At 41.1% G+C, this 18876-nt stretch overlaps 1 protein-coding gene across 2 annotated transcripts; it reads right to left on the reverse strand.

Moving 5' to 3' along the window:
- Window positions 1-1769: 1769 nt before the first annotated feature.
- Window positions 1770-17785, reverse strand: coq8b (coenzyme Q8B). Of its 2 annotated transcripts, none has more exons than XM_026193116.1 (16): window positions 17659-17785; window positions 16949-17130; window positions 16222-16375; window positions 15728-15933; window positions 14060-14126; window positions 13041-13115; window positions 10973-11092; window positions 10803-10888; window positions 8446-8586; window positions 8278-8359; window positions 6522-6615; window positions 5934-6075; window positions 5040-5147; window positions 4888-4953; window positions 4599-4685; window positions 1770-2862 (listed from the first exon to the last, which is right to left on the reverse strand). In XM_026193116.1, coding segments are annotated over exons 1-16 (1917 nt in total). In that variant the 5' UTR covers window positions 17660-17785; the 3' UTR covers window positions 1770-2556. The 2 variants fall into 2 exon arrangements, with proteins under 2 accessions (XP_026048901.1, XP_026048900.1); XM_026193115.1 differs by having other exon boundaries at window positions 16222-16378.
- Between the last annotated feature and the right edge of the window lie 1091 nt (window positions 17786-18876).

Below are 18876 nucleotides of genomic sequence, written 5' to 3' on the forward strand. Positions count from 1 at the left end.
TTCGTAGATTGTTAAATGTTAAAAAGTCCATACTGAACGCATGGCTGCTTTATTAGTTACACTTTCCTAGCACCAGATCAGACCTTCCTTCAGAACTTCTTTCATTTTTTGTAGCACAGATTCAGCAAAGTCGTGAAAACAGATGTTAGCCCTTCACGATGTTCACAGATGTTGGTCCATATTGACATGACAGCATCACACAGTTGCTGCATATTTGTCAGCTGGAAGCTCTCACTCTCAATGGTGCACTGTTGGATTGAGATCTGGTGACTACAGATTAAACTGACTGTCAGTTTCAAGAAACCAGTTTGAGATGATTTAAATTTTGTGACAAGGTGCAGGATTATGCTGGAAGCAGCCATTAGAAGATGGGTACACTGTAGCCACAAAGGAATGATCCTGGACATGGAGCCTATAATCTAAATGTCACAACAGAAACAGAGACTTATCAGACCAGGCGATTTTTTCCAAGCTTTTTTTGTCCAGTTTTGGTGAGCTTGTTGGAATTGTTCCCTCAGTTTCCTGTTCTCAGCTAACAGGAGTGGCAGCCCGGGTTTGTAAGTGTTAAGCGTGTATTTTTCTGGCGATATACTTCAGAAACTACATCACACACAGCTGTGATGAATACTGTGCTGCAAACAGTGCTCAGATTGTATACAAACATGTTGCTGGAGCTTGTCAAAAACCATTTTCAACATCATATTCTAGAAGAAAAACATACCAGTAAATCTGCAATAGCCTGATTAAAACTGGTCTGATTAAAACTAGTGACAAAGGTGGCAGTAATTCTGACTATTACACAAATGTGGGTAGGTATTTTATAAGTGAATCATATATTGCATCCTACTTAATGTTGGAGAGGAGAAAGTTTGAGACTGCTTCCATCATGGTCAGTTTTCACCAAAACTGCTACTCACTCTTTGTCTTTACACACAAACAAAATGTAAACAGTGACACCTTCAATGACAATACGTTTTCACATACGCACCACATTTAACACTTCATAAACGGGTTGGTTCTGGTAGAAATCACCTCACACCGGTCCAATGTTGAGCCTCAGTGAAAGGGCTGAGACCAAGAAAAAAAAAAAAAGGCTAACTCTGCGCCAATAAACTGAAGCCAGCTGCTTCTTACACGCAGAGAAGCACTTCAACTTTCCATTGCGTGAAACTACAAGAGAAGAATGTGCTTTTTCTTCTCTGTACATGTGCAGCGGCCCATTTCCAAGACTCAGGAAAATAAACTTGATTCCAATGCAGAGTGCAGGAACGAGCAGACCTCGCTGTAGGAGCAGCTCAGCAGCTGTACTGTGCAGGACGTCGCGGAGCTCAATGGAAGGACTCAGTTAAAGCCCCCTCCCCAATCTCTCTCTCTCCATCAGGTTTTTATAATGCCAGTGAGGGCCCAATACTTCTGCTCCCATGATTGTGTGAGAGCCTTGCAGGCAGCTGCGTAGTGCTCTAATGGCTTGGTCGCAGACTAAACTGGCAGCACTGCCTTGGAACGAAAATAGTTCCTGGAAAACACAGCTCCATCAATGCCACCATTAGCTCAAATCTAACATTGTTTCAGCTCAACTACTATTATTACGCGTAACTGTCAATACAAGACCATTGCAGGAAAACGGTGAGGTCAAACATGGCCTCCGGTCACTGACATTTCCCAAAACAGGTCTAAATGTGAAACGGAAAGATCAATAGGGTGTGGAAGAATCATTTGTTTGTAGACACCTGCCAGTAAAGCTCACTTGGTGACAAACACACAAACAATACTGTTTCAGATTTTATTTCATTACAAAAGTAAAACATGCACAGCACACTGCCTTCTAAAGATACAGTGCAGGTATTTGCAATAAATAAGCATGAAAAAGAGCTGACGGTACTTCATGTTATGGAGTTTTATGCCAAGTGCACTTTATAATGCAAGGCCATTATTTTGTAGGGTCCATTAGACTGTCTTCTCTAACTAATCTGATAATCTGGTCATCTCGGCTGGCAGCCATCACATTTAGGTGAAAGCTTTATTCACCAACTCATCAGCAAGCACAAAATGCCTTCTATAAAAACAGGACTCGGCAGTTGGCAGCATCTGTGATTCAGTGCAGGGGCAGTATCATCACCCCCAAGATAGAAGATACTCACTCCACTTAAAAATAAGGTGGAGCTCGCAGGCAAACCCAGCTGAAGCTGGGAGGACAAACAGAACATGCAGCTCTCCTTGCTTTGTGTGTTTACTTTTACAAAATCTAATCAGAAAGCCTGCACTTCTCTGTGATCAGGTCATTGTTTAATTTCTATCTGTACATAAAAGTAAAGGTCACACCAAAATGTTGTGTTTGGACATCCTTAACAACATCCTCACACTGATGTGAGTGACGTGTAGCAGCAAAAGTCATTTGTGGTCCTTGTTAGAGCACGCTGGCAAAGTCTGTTATTACTGACACGATGTACGTCCAATCCAGTGGCTCCACTTGTGGAGTTAAGTGTGACTCTTTTCTGTCTCTGTACTCCTGAGCCACTCTGAGAAAGGCAAATTAAGAAACTTGTCTCAAAACTGCTAAGCCCTAGCCTGCGCTGCATGCCCGGCCTGCCTACGCTGCATGTAGGCGTGGTACACATCGAGGAACATGTCCTTGCACGGTATTTTCGCCTTCAGCTTGGAGCAGATGAGGAAGGAGCCGGCCATCTTGCGGTGGAGGGAGTAGGTCTCCTCAGGTGGAGGGGTGAGGCGGTGGCGGAGCATGACCGGGATGAGGCTCTGAACGCGCTGAGTGGTGCTCTGAGTGCCGAAGTCGAAGGGCTCGGCGGATGCGAAGGCTTCACCGAGAATCATCACCGCTTCCACGTGAGCATCTGCGAAGGCCTGTCGTGGAGCAGGAAGAAGAATTACAGCAGGCATGTTAATGTCAGAGCATTAAGTATGCATGATATCTTGGACTGTATATATAATTACATGCGTTTTCTTTAACTGAGTCATATTTCATATAATAAATGACACTTTAATAGCACACATAGGCTGATACACGCCAAAAGTACTTGCTTGTCTGCCTTCACACGCATCTGAACTTGAGTGACATCTCATTAAAAATCCATAGGGTTTAATAAGCCATATTCCACAATTAAGAGTGTGCTTATGGGAATTTTTGACCATTATTCCAGAAGCACATTTGTGAGATCAGACACGGATGTTGGACAAGAAGACCTAGCTAACAGTCTTCAATATCTATCGGGTTGAGGTCAAGCCAGTCAAATGGTAAATGGCCTGCATTTGTATAGCGCTTTTCTAGTCCTTAAGGACCCCAAAGCGCTTTACACTACATTCAGTCATTCACCCATTCACACACACACACATTCACACACTGGCGATAGCAAGCTACATTGTAGCCACAGCTGCCCTGGGGCGCACTGACAGAGGCGAGGCTGCCGGACACTGGCGCCACCGGGCCCTCTGACCACCACCAGTAGGCAAACATGGGGTTAGTATCTTGCCCAAGGATATTTGGCAGGCAGCCAGGAGGCAGCCTGGGATCGAACCACCGACCTTCTGACTAGTGGCTGACCTGCTCTGCCACCTGAGCTACAGCCACCCCATAAAGTCAAGTTCTTCCACACCAAACTCACTCATCTGTGTCTTTAAGGACCTGCTTTGTGCACTGGTGTGCAGCTTCATGGCTGAGTTGCTTTCATTACCATTAACTTCCACTTTGTTAAATATCACAAACAGCTGACTGTGGAATATTTAGCAGAGAGGAAATTTCACGGCTGGACTTGTCGCACACGTGGCATCCTATGACAGTACCACGCTGGAATTTGCTGAGCCATTATTTCTTAAATGTTTGTAGAAGCAGTCTGCATGCCCAGGTGCTTGACCTTATACACCTGTGGCCATGGAAGTAGCTTAGATCTCCTCTTCAAGATCTTCTTCTTGTGCACCTCTAATCTGCTTTTACTGCAGCTGTAATTTTAAGACTGTGTGTAAAATCCACTGTTTCCCTTTGCCACATCTGCTCAAGCGTGTCAAAACAATGATGCTTCAACTTGAGGGGGACCGAGGAGCAAGGAGTCAAATCAGGTGAGTAAAGATTCCAATCGTGTGACCACAAAACTCCTGTTATTTCAGGTTGCTGTTTGCCAGCAAACAACAGCTTAAGTTTTTTCTACTTAATTTCCTCCCACGCTCCTGACCTGAAGCGCTGCCTTTGGGCTACAACACTGTGGACGACTCCTGCTTGGTCTCTGGGTTGTAACCAGAGAAATGACTGTCATTAGCAGTTTGATACAGAAGAGATGAAATAGCAGAAGGGCAACCTTAAATGTTTAGAACTGGACTTCCACAGAGCAGCAACTCTGCAAGCAGTCCTCGGGTGCATGACAAGAGACCCTTTAACTTGAAATGAGTCAAAGTTATAAATCAGGTAAGCATCATATTGCATTTATCTACTGAAAACAAAAGGGAGACTAGTGAAACGGGGTAAGAGCATAAGGGCTGTGCGCTGCAGTGAAACAGTGCTGAATGCAAACAAACTGAGAACACAAAAGAGACAAAAACAGATAAAGCATATCAAAAATAAGCAGCAGCAGCGACTAAAATAAAACTACCTTGGCCTCGAAGCCCGTCAGGAATTTCAGGTCCTTGGATTTGGAAAGAACGGTGGCTCGATCGCCGACAGAAGCTGCATAAATCACCTGAGCACACAACACAATCTTGTTTATTTACAGAGCTCCACTTTCAGGCTGAATGTGTGCACATGCATGCGACTGTTCACAATCTTTTTTTTTTGCCTTGGCTGACACAAAATTTAACCAAAGGCTCCGACGTTAAATTATTGAGAGAAACCTTGATGCATAAATCATGTTGCGAGGTTGACTGCGGGCAGATTTATCATACCTGTATGTAGTCGTCTGTGAAGGATTCTGGGTAGCTTCTGCACGCTCCAAAATCCAAAAGAACAACCTAAAGACAAGAGTGGAATGAATCTGCTGTATTTGACATCCCTATTAACATTTAACATTGGTTTAAACATGGCATGACTGCCCCACCTTGTTGGTGTCTGAGTTGTAGAAGAAGTTGGCCCAGTTTGGATCCGTCTGCATGAATCTGAACTCAAACAGCTCCCTGAGACACAGCTGCAGGATGCTGGAACAGATCTGAAGTGGAGAGAAGAGGCTTGTGTTCACCATCATGCTGTCATTTAACAATGTGACATTTCCTTCCACCCTTTGGATCCTATCCTGTGTAGCCTTCTCATGGTGCTGTGATTCCCTGCCACACTGTGTCCACTCTGTCTAAAATTTGTTGCCTTATCTCAGCTCTGAAACACATATTTCCACAGTGACACAGAGTATCACTTCCACACTGCACTGTAGGTGCTGCTGAATAATTTACCACCAAGTCATTTTGTTCTGAGAGATTTATATGAATCTGCACTTGTCAGAGTACAACACATGTCAAAACTTGTGATTAAATTGCTTTAAATTTTGTTACCAATTACGAATGGAAGGTGAAGACCTCGCAAACTCTACGCATATTTAAATTTAGACTTGGCAACAGGGTAAGTCTTTAACAAAAGCCTCGTATGGGGGCAGAGCTATCCGATCTGCTCCTGCTCATCAGAGGCTTTCAGCTCTAATTGGTTCCTACAATTAGAGCTCCAGACTGTCATGGACCTCTAATTGCAGGCTTCCCAGCCCAGGACTGCCCCGTGGATGATTTTCACTGAGTCTTCTGTAAAACTGGATGACCTTTACTTCACTATGCATATTTTAAACTGAAGCATCATAATGTGATTTTCTTTTCTTTCTTTTTTTTTTTTTAACCCAGTTGAGCATCACCACCACAATAACATCCCCTTGTATTCCAGCGCAGTTCAAACCCTAGCACCTAGACATCTGACAAATGAATGAAATTCACCTAACTGTTGAAGTAAAACACACCTGGTTCCTGGTCTCCTGGTCCAGCTCTACGCACATGTCCAGTGGGACGCCCTGCACCAGTTCCATGGCGAGCACCCTCTGGCCTGACAGCTCATCAATCACCTCGGGGACTTGGAAAAACTCATCTCCCTCCAGCAGTGATCTAAAGGCCGAGGTACGAGAGAGAGCAAGAAAAAAACAAAACAAAAAAAAACTTAATGATTTATGATTAGGTTATTTGCAAAATGGAAAATATGCAAAACCCAAAATATACAAAACCAATCTCAAATCACACGCAAAGACAGTTAAAATTAACTATACCATAACTGCCTGCATTATAATTAAGTAAAGATTACCAAGAAATGCTAAATGTGATGCTTGATTTACTAATTACACTTGAAATATATATAATCTGCCACCTCTACTGGTATACTGTACATTATAAAAAACAATACATCAGCTAGACGTGTACCCAGACAGCTTAGGTTGAATGTATATGTTCTGTGGCAGCTACCAGGACATAAGTATTAAGAATCCACCCTGTAACGTCAGTGTAGCTCAAACGGTACACAGCAGCACAACACCGGCCTGGGTTCAACAGAAACCTACCTGAACTTCTTGGCACATTGTGCTTCCCTCTTATAGTCACACTCCCATGCCAGTTCTCTCTGTAGAACCTCCAAGCTGCTGTCTGCAAACAGACCTGTGGAAAAATAAATGGTGCAAAGAAAACACACAGACCATGTCATCTTCTAACAGAGCAGGGTAGCTTCTGTCTAAAAATAATTCATATACTGCATGAGTTTGTAGCAGGGAGAACACAGAAAAAAATCAACATCAGGTTGTAGGCATTGCATTAAAAGTGTATTTTGGTATACTGGTGGGCTATAGGTAAAAGAAAATCCAGGCATTATTCAAGCTAAGCCTTGGGTTACCATATTTTTTTTTTATTTAGAGTGTTAATTGGGACAAAAATGAATTAATCCAATAGGGAGCGAGTAATCCCACAGGGCAACAGTCTGTGTCAGAGTTAAAATGTGAGTATTTGCCACCAACAAGCTACGATTGTCTTTGTAAGTGTCTGACAACATTGAAAAGGATCCCCAAAGAGTGTGCCTAACATTCAATATGAGTGTCAGTGTGAAAGCTCAGGGGAGGCATGGAGCTGCAGTGCAAACATGGGTGAGAAATGAAGAGAGATGTTTGGTGAAAGAGTGCAATGCGTACAGTTACCACAAAGAAAATAAACAACTGTAGCTGCACAAAGAAAACTACAGTCACAAAAACGCTACTTGCTTTAGCAAGTGTTGCTGCCACTGGATGAAATGCGAAGAGCTTGCTCCGCGCAGCAAACAGCTCCCATTTACAGATTATATTTTTATCAGCCGTGTAATTCCCTTCCTGACTTCTCGGTGTGTGGATCAATTTGTTTTTACATCTGACATTTTCTGATCTAGCAACCATTCTATTGAACACTAGGATGTGCATGGCTTTACAGATTATTTCTGCAGATTGCTGAAAAAAATAAAAACACTGAGCCATAAAACTCATCCTGTTTGCTGCTAAGGTTTTTGAGTGGGATATCTACTGCCAGCCAAACTGAAGAAGAAGTCTTAAGAACAAAAAAGCAGGGAGCAAAAAAAAGACCTGCCACAGATGGAGCTGTGCTCATGTCAAGTTATTCATTTGATCTGGCATCAAAGCGTGACGAGAGCGCAACTGACAAAAATAAGCACTTTTACTCTGACATGGACAGATGTCCCCAGGGATCTAATTATTCTCTCCCATCACATATTCTGTCATCTCTCCACTGTGGGTTAATAAAATAAAAGCTTAAAATCCAGTGTGGTCACTCAACTGGTTGCACCAATTATGCTCTGTAGCTACTACAAGCCATTATGCACCTATAATAACGGTGTCAGCAATCACTTAAACAACACAACTTTGAAAAGGTTTGTGGAAAGCCCTCAAACAGGTAAGTTGAAAACCACATAAACTACATAAATAAACTAATTACTTATTATTTTAGACAATTAATAAATAAATATGCAAATTCTTTATTAATAATGAAAGAATTATTACTGTCTGAAACAAGCCTCTCTTGGATAAAAAGCTAGTTTGACCTGCATCTATAGCACCACCTTGTGGTCTTAAATAGTGGAGACACTGGTTATGATTTACACATGGGTGAAAGTCATAGTATACAAACTTGCAATGTACAGTTGTTTTAAGATTACAAATAAATAAATAAATAAATGAATAAAAATCAGAATTTCTTATTGACTAAATACATCTTGCTGATTTTGAATCTGCTCTGAGGAAAGTCAGACACAAAAAGGACACTACAGAGTCCTGTAGTTGTTACCTTCTGGCAGAGCCACGCTCATTTTCAGTACTGCCATCAGGTTGTCTATGTCGCTGCGGATGCTCTCTGCCACACCAGGGTACTGAGAAGAATAAGTGACAAACAGACGGTCGAGTCCAATGCAGAGAGTGAAACGCAGACTGCGCAAGTGTGTCGATAAGCTTCTACCTGGATCTTCATGGCGATTTCTCTACCATCTTTTAAAACCCCGTGGTGGACTTGGCCAATAGAAGCTGCAGCGAATGGTTTGTCCTCAAAGGATGAGAGCTTTTCTCGCCAGCCTGGCCCCAGATCCTCCTCCAGAACTTTCTATACAGTCAGAAACACAGATTGCAGCACTGTCATACATCACACTGGGTAATGCTAAAGATCCCGAGCTATAGCACATGTAAGAAAAAGGCTTAAATAAGGTGTTTGGCAACCACGTGCTGCTACAACAGCACTGATCCGACATGAAGGACAGCGCACAATTCCTCCCAATAACAATCATGAAAACACCAAAAAGTGTAGTGAATAATGTTCTTAATGTAGAGATATTTGTGCATAGGGCTGCCTGAAAAGCTCAACTTTTTATTACAACAATATAGGCATTTACAAACTATCCAAATGGCCTTTTATGATAAGAAAATAAAAGGCCAAACTGGTGCTGTAGTATCTACACATTAATCTTTTTGCATAGTAGGTGAAAACTATATGAAATCATCAGAAAATTAAAGCAATGAATACATAGCTGAAGTAGTTGTAAATCCAGTTCCATAACAAGATACTGCATCCAAATAATTGTCCGTCTTTCTGTGTTAGACCTGTAATAGACTGGTGTACTGGTTTAGAGAGTGCTCTACCTCTTTCCCTGTAACAGCTAGGATAGGCTCCAGCCTCCTACAACCCTGAATTGCATAAGTGGTTAAGGAAACGGATGGATGGGTATTGTTTGAAATCCATTTATGAGTGCCTATGGAGAGTTAAAGAAGTAGATGCTGTAGAGGGTAAACCAGCCACAATGCAGGAGTGGTTATAGGCTCAAAAACAATCATGTTTTTAAGAGACCTGAGCAACTGAGATGCACAAGATATTTAACAGGCAACAGTGTCACCCGCTATGCATGACAGGATACATGTCAGGATGAGGTTCAGACTTGTGGCGCATTCAAAGTGACGTATAAATAGAATTACTTGTCGTCTAGTAAGAATCCTGTTATGGAAAGGCAAACAGGATGCTCATTCAGACATAAAGCCACTTTGTTTAGATACTGTCAGAAATTACTGGAAAGGAATGTGCTGCAGTGGTTTGAATCACAATTATGTAATAATCTCCAGTTTGTTCATGTAAATGGGCAGTTGTCGTCACACACTGTGGTTAATTATGGAGTTCCACAGGGTTCTGTGCCAAGACTGATTTTATTCACATTGTACATGGTTCCTTCAGGCTGTATCATTAGAAGGCACAGCATGCATTTCATTGCTAGGCAGATAGATGATACCCAGCTCTATCTATCCATGAAGCCAGATAACAAAACAATTAGTTAAACTGCAGAAATGTCTTAAAGACATAAAGACCTGGATGACCTCCAGTTTCTGTTAGGATCATTGGTTTTTAGAATCTTGGTTTTGCGTTTGTAATTTCTTTAGACTATATTATTCTTTGGGTTTTTTTGGATTCTCTAATGTTTTATTTGGCTCTCTTGTATTTTGTTGTGAGTTTTCTTTAGCATTTATTATAACCTTTGTAGTGTCTGCTTATATTCTGGCTCTTCTTATTGGTTTTGGAACATTTCATTATTATCTTTTTGTGATCCCCTTGTTTCCCCAGTCAGCCCCCCCATGTCTGTCCGCTCTGCATGTGTTAGTCAGTTTCTGTACAAGATGATTCCTGTTTTACTGTGATAGTCTCTTGTCTCGTGTGCGTTATGTTCAGTCTAACTTCCCTTGTCTTGTTATTCATGATTTCCCGCCCGGAAGTGTCTCCACTTCCCCTAATCACCCTCCTGCTTATAGACAGTATCTGTCTCCCTCTGTCCTTCGTCAGTGTACTGTTCATTTCATTTCCCTGGTGTAGTCCGTTTCCTGGTCTTCGTTCCCTAGCATCTCAGCTCCTTAGTGAGTTTCATTTGGCTTAGTTTTGTGTTTTGCCTCATGAGATTTTTAACAGCTCAATAAAGGGCTCGCCTTTTTAAAAACTGCCACCTACTTGTGTTGCACCTTGGGTCCTCACACATCATATTCTGACAATTTCCTGCTTCTAAGATTAGATAAAACTGGTCGTGGCAGATGGCTGCCCCTTCCCGAGCCTGGTTCTACCAGAGGTTTCTTCCACTTAAAGGGGGGGGTGGTTCCTTTCCACTGTCGCCAACTACTTGCTCATGGTAGGGTCACCCTATTGTTGGGGTTTTCTCTCTATTATTATACGGTCTTTCCCCTTACAGTCTTGAGGAGACTGTTGTTTTCATTTCAAGCTTTGCAAATAAAACTGAATTGAAATAATTGTGTGAAAATAGCTGAAGAGCCAGTAACAGGTCTTGGGCTTACAGTCATCTGCCATGTGGGCATGAAGTCTGCACTCTGTCGGACCCTCTCAAAGATCTTCTGCAGTTGGGGGTTGATAAAGGAGTTGTCTGAAGAGAAAAAGCCACTGTCAGAAAAATCCTGTGAGGACATCTAAAGAGCATTTTGCGTGCAGCCCGTGTTACAGCGTGTACCTTGTATGCTGAGCATCTGGCCTATCTTGAGAGCAGCTCCACGGACCTTACACAGAGTGCTGACTATTCTCTCAGCATTGGCCTCTGACAGGAAGGGAGAGTCGAGCAGGGAGCTTACATCTGTAAACAGAAGCAGTATTAGTAATGATATTAGGTGCAACATATTAAGAGTATCATAGCATGACAGAAGTCATTTATTTCATTTAAACTGGTGCATGTAAATAAGCTCTGGCCTTAAACTGAGACAACTGTGGATAGTGGAGCATAAAAGCTGAGGCAGTGGTACATCATCAAGCACTGCTCATTTAACACATATTACAGGGAGTGCAGAATTATTAGGCAAATGAGTAATTTGTCCACATCATCCTCTTCATGCATGTTGTCTTACCCCGAGCTGTATAGGCTCGAAAGCCTACTACCAATTAAGCATATTAGGTGATGTGCATCTCTGTAATGAGAAGGGGTGTGGTCTAATGACATCAACACCCTATATCAGGTGTGCATAATTATTAGGCAACGTCCTTTCCTTTGGCAAAACGGGTCAAAAGAAGGACTTGACAGGCTCAGAAAAGTCAAAAATAGTGAGATATCTTGCAGAGGGATGCAGCGGTCTCAAAATTGCAAAGCTTCTGAAGCGTGATCATCGAACAATCAAGCGTTTCATTCAAAATAGTCAACAGGGTCGCAAGAAGCGTGTGGAAAAACCAAGGCGCAAAATAACTGCCCATGAACTGAGAAAAGTCAAGCGTGCAGCTGCCAAGATGCCACTTGCCACCAGTTTGGCCATATTTCAGAGCTGCAACATCACTGGAGTGCCCAAAAGCACAAGGTGTGCAATACTCAGAGACATGGCCAAGGTAAGAAAGGCTGAAAGACGACCACCACTGAACAAGACACACAAGCTGAAACGTCAAGACTGGGCCAAGAAATATCTCAAGACTGGTTTTTCTAAGGTTGTATGGACTGATGAAATGAGAGTGAGTCTTGATGGGCCAGATGGATGGGCCCCTGGCTGGATTGGTAAAGGGCAGAGAGCTCCAGTCCGACTCAGACACCAGCAAGGTGGAGGTGGAGTACTGGTTTGGGCTGGTATCATCAAAGATGAGCTTGTGGGGCCTTTTCGGGTTGAGGATGGAGTCAAGCTCAACTCCCAGTCCTACTGCCAGTTTCTGGAAGACACCTTCTTCAAGCAGTGGTACAGGAAGAAGTCTGCATCCTTCAAGAAAAACATGATTTTCATGCAGGACAATGCTCCATCATACGCGTCCAAGTACTCCACAGCGTGGCTGGCAAGAAAGGGTATAAAAGAAGAAAAACTAATGACATGGCCACCTTGTTCACCTGATCTGAACCCCATTGAGAACCTGTGGTCCATCATCAAATGTGAGATTTACAAGGAGGGAAAACAGTACACCTCTCTGAACAGTGTCTGGGAGGCTGTGGTTGCTGCTGCACGCAATGTTGATGGTGAACAGATCAAAACACTGGCAGAATCCATGGATGGCAGGCTTTTGAGTGTCCTTGCAAAGAAAGGTGGCTATATTGGTCGCTGATTTGTTTTTGTTTGGTTTTTGAATGTCAGAAATGTATATTTGTGAATGTGGAGATGTTATATTGGTTTCACTGGTAAAAATAAATAATTTAAATGGGTATATATTTGTTTTTTGTTAAGTTGCCTAATAATTATGCACAGTAATAGTCACCTGCACACACAGATATCCCCCTAAAATAGCTAAAACTAACAACAAACTAAAAACTACTTCCAAAAACATTCAGCTTTGATATTAATGAGTTTTTTGGGTTCATTGAGAACATGGTTGGTGTTCAATAATAAAATTATTCCTCAAAAATACAACTTGCCTAATAATTCTGCACTCCCTGTAAAGCCGTTATAAATTCTTGTTAGCATATCTGATCTAAAGCCTGTCCTGGGCCTATCGGGTATTGACACATTAGAAACAACTCAAGGTTTACCAGGCGTCCATCTGTCTGCTGAATCTGCCAAGAGTGTAGGACACAAGGCTCGTTTACAGGATGGAAGGAGAGAACAGCAGTAAAACATCTTTACCTGCTTTTTGTTTGCCTCCTAGTGACTGCTTTGCCACTTCTGCAATGGCACCGATTCCCAGCCCTACCGCCAATCCTGCAGCAGAGGGACAGAAGCAATTTTAACTGCAGGGCCCTTGAAGACATGCTAGAGGAAACCACCAATCCCACACAGATGTTGCTGCTATGTAGCAGGATGGAAGTATACTCCACTACCCCACATATTTTACCACACCTTTAACTCTTCTTGACTTCTGATGATTAAGAAGCAAGAATTTTATTTTTATTGTAACAGTGGTAAGCTAATAACCAACAGTTGTCAATGAGAAAACAAATAAAGTATTGTTAATAGACTCCAAGAATATCCATAAGTGACTGAATGTGTCTCATCAGAACTGTTAGGTTTACATTGAAGGCTTCATAATGGGATTGATTTGTAGATTTCACACCATAGGCTCAAGGTTACATTAGTATTCAGGAAATTCCTCACATGAAGCACAATTTCACAGATTCTAAGTGGGGAAAAGAGCCTCCAACATTTCAATCAGCAGTCAAATCACTAAACAATAGTGACGGCAGAATGGACCATACATGCCTCAACAAGTCAACTAATCAAAAAGTTTTTTTGTTTGTTTTTTTTTTTAACAGGAAAAAAAGAAAACACTCAACACCAGAGCTTCAAAGTACTGACGAGTCATTTCTCCAGTTACTTACTGAACATTTTTTTCTGAAATTTTCATTTAAAATCTATTTTTGTGGTGTAAGAAAAATTCATTCAGTTGTGTCTTTGTCCACACCTGACATCATGGAACATATTGCATTTATTAAGCAAAGCCCCCCCCCCCCCCTTTTTTTTTTTTCTTTGCAACTAAAGATGGTCACCGAGTTATGATTCAAGTCATTCTTATGTCACCACTTGATATACTTGGGTTTCCCAGCTTAGACATTTTAGTGAACGATCATCTTTGTCCGACGGCTCCTGGAGTCAATTTGAAACCCAGAGACAAACTGAGCAGGTAAACAAAAACAGATTATTCTCACCCCCGAAATTAACCAGCCTGCTGATTCTTGTGGCGGGCACCTTTCTCTCTTTGGCACGGTCGCTCAGCTGCAGAAAGTCAAACATGTGAATGAAAAAAAATGTTATTAATTATATCTGTAGTGGTGACTGACTCTTTTCCAACTCTTCCAGCATCTCACTTTACTGCAGAAATAGGACTAAAAAGACCTCGTGAACTCTGGGAACAATGACATGTGGGTGGAAGAGAAAAAATATATACCTTTTACAGAACACACATAAAGAAATCATTATTAAAATATAATTTAAACGAACACTAAAAGTCAAAAAGACTGAATATGTACACAAACTCATTAGATAAATATTATGGGTTTTGACCATCTGTTCATTCACTCAAATAAGATGAAATGTATGAACTCAAAGTAATATAACGATATACATCCACAATAATGCATATTATTAATTGTATCTGTCTGCATGTGTGTATACAGTTAGCTCCATAAGCATTCTCTGTTTGCATTCCCACATGACATAAAATCAAATAATGCACTGATATGAAGTGCAGACTTTTTAAATTCAAGGTCTTTAACAAAAGTATTGCATTAACCGTTTAGGAATTCACATCACTTTTAGATACATTTTCAGAGGCCCAAACATAACAGGACAAACATAATAAAGACCATCCAGAATATATGGATTCTTTTGAATATTTGGATGAAAATTTTTTGTAGTACACAACTGCCTGAAGCCTAGAATCCATGGACATCACCAAATGCTGTGTTTCCTTACTTGCTCCGGGCCTTTATTGCAGCTGAATCCAGTTGCTGTTTGTTTGCGGGTCTCTATGAATTCATTTTTGTATTTGATAATTGAAACGCTGTTCTAATGGGTTGGGATGAGATGGTCATTGAACAATCTGCATCGGGAAGCTCTTGGTAGCTTCTGCAGTTTGCTTTGGGTCAAGACATTTGGTTGAATCTGATCAGAGCACACACAGCACCATATTGTAAACCCTCTGCACTTCCATCCATCAAGGCATCTTTTGACTGTAGACTTTGATGATGATAAGCATACGTCTACAAGGGTCGAGGTGTGCCTCAACTTAGTTAGATGATGTGACGTTGACCATTTAGTTGTCTTCTGGGGTTTTTTGGGCCTTTTTGTTATTGCTGAGCTGGTCAGTTCATTCAATACATTTAAGTTTTTCTTTTAGGTTTGATGAAGTGTTAAGCAATGAAGTGTTAATGAAAAGGATCAGAACACAATGCAAAAATAAAGGCAGAGCCCTGTTAATTTGATTTTGTGTTCTGTTTTGGTACCATTTTTTAATAAATTTGTTTGATTTGCCTTCTAAGAGGAGCATTCAGTTTAGGTAAATGAGGACCATTTTATATTGATGCCAAGATTTTTACATTAGCAGGAATGTCACACAACATGATTGTAAAAGCAGAGTTATGCTTTTCTGACAATGAAATAAAAATATTTTTAGGAGCCACTAAAGTAATCGTGCAGGACTATATAACACTTTTATTAAACCCAATGAATTAAAGCTGAACGTCTGCAGCTCAGTCACACTCTTATCATTTGGTTTAATTCCATTGTGGTGGTGTACAGAGGCAAAACCACAAAACTTTTCATTGTTCAAAACCTTTTGGACCTGACTATTTGCACACGGGCGTCCTCAAACCAACCTTCTGTTTGACAGGTTTGGCCAATGCCTGCTTTGCCTCCCGGGCTTTCTTGATGTCCTCAGGTGTGAGCTTGGCCACAACAGTGTTGTGGCGAGACCTGCTCTGGAAGTAGTACCGGTGGAGGGCCGAGGTGTTGTGAAGGAAGCGAGCACCCTGCCCAGGCCAGCCTGCGCCGCCTCCTGCCATTCCTGATTTAGGAGATACCCCTAATGCAGAGAGAAGAAAAAAAAATACAATACTTATGGGCCAAAAACTGGCTGAAATATACACGCCACGTGGTATGGAGGCCTTAAGGATGCTATTTTCTTTTTTTTTTAATGTGTATTTGTTAAACTTAAAAAGACCAGTACCTAAATAAATGGTTTCTTTATATTTGTTGAGGCAAACATTCTGGATAAAAAGGAGCAATGCTGGAAACCAAACAATACCATTTCTATATTCTTACCGTAAACCTCTGTTAGTGCATCCGATATTCGATAAACACTCAGTAATACCTGTGTGCATCTGTGCTGCAGGTCCCGTTTCTGTTTGGCTGTGCTCCCCTTCAGCAGGGGGGAAATGGGACCCCACAGCCCATTTGGCTGCTTCTTCAGGGTCCATATTCTCCCAGCCCTCCGCATCCGGAAACACATCCTCCTGTACTGACTGCTGCTGCACAAACACACACACACACAAAAAGAAATTGCTGAGTGAACTATTGTAGTGCCGGTTTAGGGAGCAGTGTAATCCAAGTTTTTGTAGCTATAATTTGCAGATTGTGGGTTTGCAGCCCTCTCTCATTTAAAAGAGCATCAGTAAGTGACTGAAGTCATTATTTACAGGTAACAAGACAAAAAATATACAATGACATGTCAAGTTTTAGCCTGTCAGATGAAATGTTGTATAGGTTAGAACTTTTGCTTATAATCAGGTTAGGTTAAGAGTTTGGCACTTTTATCTACCCCTTCAGAAGTAAAAGGTTTGGGAATACAGAAATGTCAGTGAACAGTCTCACAAAAATGTGAGTACCTATATGTCTGCCTCTTCCACTACACACAGATTGAAGCAGGCAGCAACCTTTAACTAAAGGGGATTAAATCAGCTGTTTTCAAGACAAGCAAAGAACAGAGTGTTTTGTTTATTTGTTTTTTAATTATGACATTAATGGCTCCTTTTATGTATGACTTGTTTTGCATTTAGAGCTTATTTTTTACTTTCTGCTTATTTTTCAGTTAAATTCACCTGACTGCTGCCACCCATAAATGTGCCAACCAGTCCTTCTACCACATCCTGAGCAACTTTGACCCCTGCTCCCAGGGAAGAGTTGCAGGCCATTAATTGGAGCTGCTCGCCTTGAGTGGAGACCAGTGAAGAGCCCACTTTACCAGCTCCTCGCAGCACCTTCAGGACTTCTGACAGCATCACTTCAAACACAGAGGAGGGAGAGAGGAGGACTCAAGTTACAGGTTATGAGACGTTTGAGTGACAATACAGGAAAATGCCAGCATACAAAACAGCAAACACACACACACCATACTCTAAAATTGATAATTTATAGAAAATGTAGAAGTTTGAGACCTCAGATATAAATGTAAAAGAAATAGTTCTGGGCAAAAACTGCAAGATGATCATCACCCCGTTTAACCTTGAATATACACAGCTGCCCATTTTATAAGAGGGAGGTGTCACGTGTAGCCTCCTAACTGTAAGCCACACCACATATAGGCAAAGTATGTTTGCAAGAAATGTCAGAATTAAAGAAAACGACACATGCATCCAACTGGGAATGTCAACTAGCTATTAAGTTAGCTCCTGGTGTTATCCAGGTTGTGTAACTAGTGGACTCGCAGACTAGCTAGCTAACGGTATCTAAATTAGACCCAAGTTAACAACAGGTATACGGAGAAGTGCTGAATGAAAACAAAATAATGTTCCCAAATTAAGTAACTCACTTTTTTCCTATCGCTATTTTTCCAGGTTTATCTCAGTGGCTGCCCACTTCCACGACTGCAGAGTGGAATGATCTATTTTGCAACGAGTCGACACCCGGAAGTTAAAATTTGACTAACTTGACTGCGAACCAATCACAGGGTGAATAGGCGTGAAGAAAGACGGGAAGCGTATTCGTTTAACGAATGGTAGTGCAGAACGCCAGCCTATAGGAAGGTTGTATCTGAACAGTCTGTCCAATTACAAACCGTATTAGGCGGGACTGAGCGGAGCAGCTACCAATGAGAAGCAGGGGTGTCATGCGTGTAGTTATGGTTACCAAACCGGAGAATTGAATTAATACGCAGACGTTTTCTTTTCATTTATAAAATTCAGGTAAAGTTGAGAGATTTTGTTCAATTTGTCCTTTTGTCTGTTTGCACCTGCCTCACCATTATCTGCCATAATATACTGACCTTTTGCACATATATGTATATACTTCTTCACTTTTTCAAATATCAACTTAAAGATGTTCAACACATTGTTTTTCACTTCTACTATTCTTTAGAATGAAACATATTTATTACTGTAACCAGACTGCATTTATTTAGACATCAGTCATTACTTTATGGTTGAATTTTGTCCTTCCGTGAGGCTGACATACAGTACTGCTATGGGGCAGTCAGGTCTCTTCATGCGTGTAAATGCAGAGAGAAGGTCTTTCTGCAGTGTGAATCATTTGGGGTTTTTTTCAGCTAGTTTTCATTTTGGTATTTATTTATGACAGAATTCCCATGGGCCTCATGATCCCTCTTGTGTCAACACTTTTATGTTTTTTTGTTATTTATTTATTTTTTTCTTACAACCAGCATTTCTATTTTACACAGAAAAAAAGGGAATCCAATGAAAAATCTGACGTTACATTATGGATTTAGAAAATGTTCCTGCTGTAATTATGGGTGGTCTATTGATTGACACTGAGAGTTATTGCACATTTTATGAAATTGCTGGGCAGTAAAACTTTATGCTCTGTATTAACTAGATCTGTATAATTAATAAAAATGATTAAAAGTTAAATGTTTTAACTATGGTCCTGATCCAGGCTGGTAAACAAAATTGCAGATGGATTATTGAAATATGTCCAAAAATAAATGACTATAAGCCAAAAAAAAGACTGTACAATTCTAATGAGTTTGAAAGCCAATATTTGACATGATCACCTTTATTCTTCAACACAGTCT

Source organism: Astatotilapia calliptera, chromosome 14 (genome assembly GCF_900246225.1).
Source record: "Astatotilapia calliptera chromosome 14, fAstCal1.2, whole genome shotgun sequence".
NCBI classification, from domain to species: domain Eukaryota; kingdom Metazoa; phylum Chordata; class Actinopteri; order Cichliformes; family Cichlidae; genus Astatotilapia; species Astatotilapia calliptera.